Source organism: Panthera onca, chromosome D2, assembly GCF_046562875.1.
Source record: "Panthera onca isolate mPanOnc1 chromosome D2, mPanOnc1 haplotype 2, whole genome shotgun sequence".
In the NCBI taxonomy this organism is placed as follows: domain Eukaryota; kingdom Metazoa; phylum Chordata; class Mammalia; order Carnivora; family Felidae; genus Panthera; species Panthera onca.
Window position 1 is genome coordinate 48,102,326 of NC_138349.1, and position 7,938 is coordinate 48,110,263.

The window sequence follows — 7,938 nt, forward strand, 5'->3', positions numbered from 1 at the left end:
GCCAGAACAGCAATCACAAGGCAGAGTCAAGAGGAAGTGGCCCCGCCCCGACTCCTCACCAGGGAAAAAGCAAACCTCTCGAGCTGTTTGGTAAGGCTAAGTGTTTCAAAGAGTGAGTGTAAGTTTGCGGGGAGGGCGGGAATCAAAGGTCAGGTCAGGGACTTGAAAAAGGCCACTTGATCAGGCTCGGGAGATAAGACGCTACTGGAAACCCAGGCACGGAGGAACCGTGGATTGGTCTGGTGCCTGCTCCTGCTCGGGGTCTCTGCTCCTCCCAGGGGACTCTCTCAGGGGACTCTTCCTGTGTGCCCAGCCCTGGGATGCGCCCTGGGATGCGCCCTCGGATGCGCCCTGGGAGACAAGCCAGGAAGGTATCTGGGAAAGTGGGCACTGACGTGAGCCATGGCTGGAGAGCAGTCGGGCAGGCTGCTTTGAGGAGGTGATGCGGAAGGACTCGTTCATCTGTAATTGTTTATCCAGCACTCTCTCTGCTTCCAGGCACCCTTCTGGGTGGGGCCACAACAGCTGAGAACCACACCCCCGTTCTGGAGAAGTTCTTGTTCTAAAGGAGTGCGGTGGTCAAGGAGTATACAATTAAGTAAACAAGACAGTTTTACGGGGAGAGAAATTATAGGCAGAGAATTAAACCAGGAAGACACGATAGAGTGGCCACTTAAAATTAAATGGTAAAGGAAAGCCCTTGCTCCAGAGATAATATTTAATCTGAAATGTGAATGACAACAAACAGTCATGCAGAGGTAGAGGGAAGTGTCCTAGGCTGGAACAGCAGTGCAAGTGCCCGCATTCAACTTTGAACTTGAGTGATTTACAAATACTTCCTCCCCTGTGGCTCCCTCTGTGACATGGGTGCCTCATCCAAAGATGACATTTTTTTTCTTAAATTTTTTTTTAACGTTTATTCAGACTTGAGAGAGAGTGTGAACAGGGGGAAGGGCAGAGAGAGAGGGAGACACAGAATCTGAAGCAGAATCCAGGCTCTGGGCTGTCAGCACAGAGCCCGACGCGGGGCTCGAACTCACAAACCGTGAGATCATGACCTGAGCCGAAGCTGGACCCTTAACCGACTGAACCACCTAGGCGCCCCCGAAGATGACATTTAAAGGGAGGCATGAGGGGACTCAGTGGTTAACCACCGCCCCCCCCCCCCCCCCCCCGCAGTAAACCTAACACAAATGGAAGGATGAACTAGTCAGAGCAGCTGACACAGAGGTGTGTGCCTGTTCACGTAGGTGTGTGTGTACGTGCGTGTGCATACGCGTGAGGTCACATGCTTGGTAGAGCGTCTAACGGTGTCTCTTCTAGAAATGAATATCTGGAGGAAACTAGTGGCTAGACTGTGAGTCTGGAGAGTCAGAGGGGTGGAGCTGTTGGGGTGGGAGCATGGGAGGGGGCAACGGAGGGAGGACTTTAGGGTATTAAAGTAGTGAGCTGTCCAGTGCTGAGCCTCCGACCCCACCAGCAGCCCTGGAGAGCTGCCCAGTGCACAGCGGCTCTAAGGACAGTTGTTTATTAATCTGGGGTTGAAGGCCAGTCCGGCACTGTCCCTGGTCACCAGGTTAATTGGGCCTGACGTTCCTGGGCTGGAGGACCTGCTTCCCTGCCATAGCCTCAGTGCTTTGAGGAGGCCCTAGTAAGTCATTCCTGGAGGACAGAGGTAAAGGCCCCGGGCCAGGGGTCTGGCCACTCGACTTGATCGTGTGAGGTCCGGGCAGGGACTTTGGTGGGGGGTTCAGGTCCACTCGGGGCCTCTATCTCCAGCTGACCTGGGGCATTTGAATCCTTCCAGGGTCCACTTGACCTTCTGTGAACTAAAGGGTGGTCTTTCCAGCCAAAGAGAAGAATGGAAGTGGGTGTGTCCGCCAGCAGCATGTTTAAGCCTTGACTTTGGCCTCCAGCGTAATTAGGGGAAGTTAAAAAAAAAAAGAAAAGAAAAAAGATAGAAAGTGGAAAGGAGGAGAAGAATGTGATCAAGAAATTTCTCCTCCAGGGGTGCCTGGGTGGCTCAGTCGGTTAAGCATCCAACTTCAGCTCAGGTCATGATCTCACCCTCCGTGAGTTCGAGACCCGCGTCAGGCTCTGTGCTGATGGCTCAGAGCCTGCAGCCTGCTTTGGGTTCTGTGTCTCCCTCTCTCTTCTGCCCCTCCCCTGCTCATGCTCTGTTTCTCTCTGTCTCAGAAATAAATAAAAACATCAAAAAATTTTAAAAAGAAAAAAAAGAAAGTTCTCCTCCAACTTATTACTTCTCACTGAGTCCTGGAGGAAGGGAAGGGTTAAGGCGGCTGACAGGCCAGGGAAGGCAAGGGCAGATTCAGGAGTTAGGGAGCAAGGCCCGGGGGCACTGGGATTAGAGCCTCGAGAGGCCCATGGTCAGCCCAGTGGCTGCCAAGGTTTCCTGGAAAGGGGGCCAGCTTGAGCAAAAGCTGGATGAGAATCTGGAGGTGGGTTTAGGGCACAGAGCTGGGGAGGCGTCTGGGCAGCATGCAGAGGACCCTGCCAGGAGAAGGAACAGAGCGGACAGCATGCCAGCTCCAGCGTGAACAGAAATTTTAGGAGCCTGGGTTCTGGCTGGCAAACGTGACCTCTCAGTGGAAAACCTCAAGCCAAAGGAAGGAGAAAATCCGTCTCATCTGGCCAGGATCGAGGACCGAAAGAGGTTCTGTTCTGAGGGTCAGAACCCTGCCTCAGGGCACTCTGGGTCCTGAGCCCCCACCAAGTGCCTGTCACAAAAGAGACACTTGCTACAAGATGATTGACAAGCTGTGGGGGAAACAGCTGTATACGATCCTGAGGGCGGATGGGGCCTGGAGTGAAAGACGGACTTTTTACATGAAATGAGAGAACAGATGTCATAAACTGGGTCCTGCCTCATGTCATCTGCTAGAGTTTGTCTACCTTTAGCGCCCATGGGAAGGGGAAGAAGAGGGAAAATGAGGTTCCCTTGGCCCTCAAGACTCCTCAAGGGAGTCAAGAAAGAGAGTCAAAGCTCACACAGGCGATCAGCTCTCTGCCTTTGCCAGGCCACTGGGAGCGGGGCTAATTTGTGATTTCCAGATCCCATGGGCCCTCATGCACAGGGTGGCCTAACCTACCCAGGCTTGAGCCCACAGGGGCACTGGAGCCCCAGGGAGAATGGGCCCCTGTTGTGTTACGCTTGTGTATATGACTCTGTTACATTACCTTTGTTTTAACACCTCTACGACTTTTTACTTGTGTGTTTCCCCTGTGGTGTGAGAGTAACTCAGAGCCGAGGGCTATAATAGTCCCCTCTGGGTCTGCTGCCCCCAACACAGGGTCCAGCGCACCAGAGGTGATAGCAAAGGTTGACTGAACAAGATGAGACAGAATTATTTTCCTTGACTTTCTCCACTCTAAGGTGAGGACCATGTTCCTGTCTTCATCACTTCCTGTCCTCCTTCTGTGCATGCTGACAGCATCCAGCTCAGAAATAAAAATCTCCGAGGATGCCCTGAAGACCTGCTCAGCGATCACCTGTGGCATCCCAGGCAGAGATGGACGAGATGGACCCAAGGGAGAAAAGGGGGAACCAGGTACAGGACAGGCTGCTTAAATCTTTACCCCCAACACCAGACTGTTCCCCGTAAGGGACCCAGCGGAGACAGGACGAGGCTCACCTGTCATCGTGCTGGGTAGTGACTCACTCAGAATCATTCCTGTGAAAGGTCATTCTCTCCAAAGCAAAGATGCTTCTCTGGTTCTCTAGGATTCCACGTTTCCACCCCAGAATCCGTGATGCATGGTTATTTGCAGTCAGCAGGTGTCCTGCCTGTTCAGGGAGCTGGCCCGGAGGACAGGCTGTCCCCTGGAATGCAGGAAGAGCTTTTTTCTTGGGTCACCACTGGTTCACTGGAGGTTTTCTGGGGTCATTGTAAATCGAACTGAACTTCTGGAAAAAGGGAATGAGCCACAGCCCTGGATCACTTTTCTTTCCTCTTACAACAGGGCAGGGGCTCAGAGGCTTGCAGGGCCCTCCGGGGAAAATGGGGCCTCCAGGAAACACAGGGCCTCCTGGGGCTCCAGGAATAAAGGGCACCAAAGGAGACCGTGGAGACAATTCAGGTAAGGAGCTCACCCCAGCACAGTGTGGGCCTAGGGAACCCGGGACCCTGGGGACTCCTGGGCCAGGTGGGAGGTGGCCCTTTTCCTGCTGCCCCATCGGAAGACGCTCGACTCCTGCCCATCCAGCACACGTGTTTCTGTGAACGTGCTGCCTGAGTGCAGCCTTCCCAATCCTGCCGGGTCACCCCCCCCAACCCCAGGCCTCTGTGAGACACGGGCCTGCCTCTTCCTCAGCGGATGTAGTCTGCAAGTGCCTCCAGGCTGACAGGCAGGAACGATGTCCTCTCGAGAGTGGGGTTTATGTCTATCGTCAAAAGCGTGGCGTGGAAACGGTGGGTATCCTAGGACCCCTGAATCCCGGGGAATGTCGTGGCAACCCCCGTTCAGGGTAAAATGAAGTAAATTCGGTGACAACAAAAGTAAAATGATGACCTCTTGTTAATATCTGCCAGCTGGCCCATCAAAATTGTAAAAGTATTAAGAGGTTTTCCTGGGGGTACCTGGGTAGCTCAGTCGGTTAAGTGTAGGACTTTGGCTCGGGTCACGATCTCACGGTTTGTCGGTTCGGGCCCTGCATGGGGCTCTGTGCTAACGGCTCAGAGCCTGGAACCTGCTTCGGATTCTGTGTCTCCCTCTGTCTCTGCCCGCCCCCCCCCCCCCGCCACTCATGCTCTGTCTTTCTCTTTCTCTCTCTCTCTCTCTCAGAAATAAACGTTTAAAAAAATTAAAAAAAAAAGAAGTTTGCCTAGAATAAGAAATGAAAGAGAATGATTAAGAAAAAGTTATCAAAAAGGAGAATAATGAGTTGGGCTTTTTCTTGTAAATAATGATAATATTGCAACATTTTAAGCAATATGTGAACAACAGGATCCAGAGCCATAATAATTTACAAGGTTTTTTAAATGTCTATTTATTTTTGAGAGACAGAGTATAAGTGGTGGAGGGGCAGAGAGTGAGGGAGATACAAAATCTGAAGCAAGCTCCAGGCTCCGAGCTGGCAGCACAGAGCCCAACGTGGGGCTCGAACCCACGAACCATGAGATCATGACCTGGGCCAAAGTCAGATGGCTTAACCAACTGAGCCACCCAGGCGCCCCTACAAGTTTTGATTATTATTATTATCGCTATTATTATTATTACTATTGTTAGTTCTGAGTCACAGTTTACAAGAGCTACTAAGAATATCTCAGAAGGCAGGAATGCAGGGGTTTTTTGCTTCTTTTTGTTTTCTTATTTTTTAGAATAAGCATACTCTTCAGTAAAGCTTTCTCCTCCCCCACTCTGCTTTGGCAAAATACTCTCCTCTCCAATTTAGGGTTCCTCTTCCCAATAAATACCCTTCTCCCTATTGCTTTGTAGTTGTGGAGACTAAGCTGGCCAACCTGGAGGCAGAGATGAGGAGACTGAAATCGGAACTGGACCATGTCAAAAAGTGTAAGCTTGTTTTCTGCCCCCAGTGTGTTCTTGGCTGTCACCTTTTTCTTCAGAATGCCCTAGGTTTCGGGGAGGGTAGACGAGAGCTACCATTTAAAAAAAAATTTTTTTTTAATGTTTTTATTTATATTTGAGAGAGAGACAGAGAGAGAGAGAGAGAAAAAGACAGAGCTTGAGCAGGGGAGGGGCAGAGAGAGAGAGGGAGACACAGAATCCGAAGCAGGCTCCAGGCTCCGAGCTGGCATCCCAGAGCCTGATATGGGGCTCGAACCCACAAACCATGACATCATGACCTGAGCTGAAGTTGGACAATTAACTGACTGAGCCACCCAGGTGCCCGAAAGCTAACATTTATGAACACTTATCACACACCGCGGCCTGCGCTAGGTTAGCATTATCTCGTAATATGGTTTCATTCAATCCTCCCAGTGGCCCTATTTGTGCATATTATACCCATTCTGTTTACAGGTGAGGAACAATAGGTCCGGGAAGTGTAGGTAATTCACTCGCTGTCACACAGCTAGGAAGTAACAGAGGAAGGATTGCATGTGAAGGTCTGCGCCTCCAGAATCCTGGCTCTTTGTCCAGCAATCCCTGGTCTCAGATGGCAGTCCATCCACGTCTGGTGCCCGAGCCTGGCAGGGTGGCCCAAGCACCCTTCCCTAAGTCCCCTGTACTGGGACGGTTTATACAGACGTTCCTCTCGAGGGCGGGATGTCCCAGGAGAGTGCAAGCTTTCTGCTGGGGGCTTGCTCTGCAGCTGAGGAGTGCTCCCTTACTAGGATCTGACCCCATGGTTGAACACGGGGCTATTTCTCGGAGTCCTGAGTTCCCAGGGAAGGGCTTTTCGCCTAGTTTCCTGGGCCGAGCTCCAAGCCCAGTCAACCTATCCCTTCCATTGTGATTTCAGTGCAAGCCTTCTCCTTGGGCAAAACACCTGGGAAGAAGTTCTACGTGACCAACGGTGAAAGAATGACTTTTTCCAAAGTGAAGGCCCAGTGCGCCGAGCTCCAGGCCACCGTGGCCACGCCGAAGAACGCTGAGGAGAATAAAGCCATCCAGGATATGGCCGGCAGCCCTGCCTTCCTGGGCATCACGGACGAAGTGACTGAAGGCCGGTTTATGTACGTGACGGGAGGGAGGCTTGCCTATAGCAACTGGAAGAGGGATGAGCCTAACGACCACGGCTCCGGGGAGGATTGTGTGATCCTCCTCCAGGACGGGCTCTGGAATGACATTTCCTGCTCTTCCTCCTTCCTGGCCGTCTGTGAATTCCCAGCCTGAGGAGGAGGTCGCCTCCTTGGCTTCCCACTGAGCTCTCTGCTGCTCTGAAAGAGAATTCATGGCCCATTTCCCCACCGCACACCACGGTGTTGACTCATTCCTTCAGGGGGATGGATTGACAGGAGGGAAATAAAGGGATATGCTTATGGGGATGAGGAAGTGACAAGAAATTGACAGCCGGGCTCGAGGGTTTCTGGTCCAGTCTGTAGTGAAGGACACCCTCTGTCCTGCCTAAGAGCACAGCATCGGGTCAGAGTCAGCCATGGAAAGGGCCAAATCACACCCTTCCTTCTGCAGTGAGGACACCGCAGCCTCCCAAGGCGGCCAGTGGAGGCCAGTCTGCATCAGAGCAGTAGACCTCAGCCTCCGGGAGACCCAGCTCCTTCTCCCCCACATGTTACCACTATGGCATGTTGCCAAGCTCTCCTGCCCTACGTGCCTTCCCATGGCTAGGCCAGCCCTGTCTGACGTGGGTGCTGTTTTTATTTTTATTTTTTAATGTTTATTTATTTTTGAGAGAGAGAGAGAGAGAGGGAGACACAGAATCTGAATCAGGCTCCAGGTTCTGAGGTGTCAGCACAGAGCCCGATGCGGGGCTCGAACCCACGAACCGCGAAATCATGACCTGAGCTGAAGTCGGACGCTCAACCGACTGAACCACCCAGGTGCCCCAGGTGCTGTTTTTAGTTGTCCGTGAGTTGCACCAGGAAATCTTTCACCACCAGAGTGTAATGTCCGGCGGTGTCCCGCATCGGTAACAAGGATTAGACCAGGAGTCCCTTCACCCTGCCCAACCGGCCGTGGCCTCCCTATCATCACTAGGGTGATCTTGAGGACAAAGGGAAGCCTTCCCTCCCTGCATACTTTTAGGACAATGATTTGACTTTGTGATGTATGCCAGCATCACGGAGGAGGCCAGGCAGGCTGTGTCCCTCTCCACAGGGCAGGTCTCAATCCCTTCATGTTCAGCACCCCCTTCCTTCTGTGACATCCTCGCCTTAACATGGGTCCACACCATCCATTATTATGGAGACAAGAGGAAAACTCCCCAAAGGTGAGTTTCACACCCTGTCAAACTATGCAGTGTCATCCAGATCACGGGTGCCACCCTGTCGGATTATG

The 7,938-nt window shown here is 52.2% G+C and overlaps 1 protein-coding gene across 2 annotated transcripts; it reads left to right on the forward strand.

Annotated features, from left to right (window-relative positions):
• Window positions 1-1,523: 1,523 nt before the first annotated feature.
• MBL2 (mannose binding lectin 2) lies at window positions 1,524-6,895 on the forward strand. 2 transcript variants are annotated; one of them, XM_078434473.2, is made up of 5 exons: window positions 1,524-1,651; window positions 3,395-3,569; window positions 3,982-4,098; window positions 5,458-5,532; window positions 6,443-6,895. In XM_078434473.2, exons 2-5 carry the CDS (start codon window positions 3,404-3,406, stop codon window positions 6,814-6,816), a joined length of 732 nt encoding a protein of 243 aa, XP_078290599.2. In that variant the 5' UTR covers window positions 1,524-1,651; window positions 3,395-3,403; the 3' UTR covers window positions 6,817-6,895. The 2 variants fall into 2 exon arrangements, with proteins under 2 accessions (XP_078290599.2, XP_078290600.2); XM_078434474.2 differs by having other exon boundaries at window positions 1,549-1,675.
• Window positions 6,896-7,938: the final 1,043 nt, after the last annotated feature.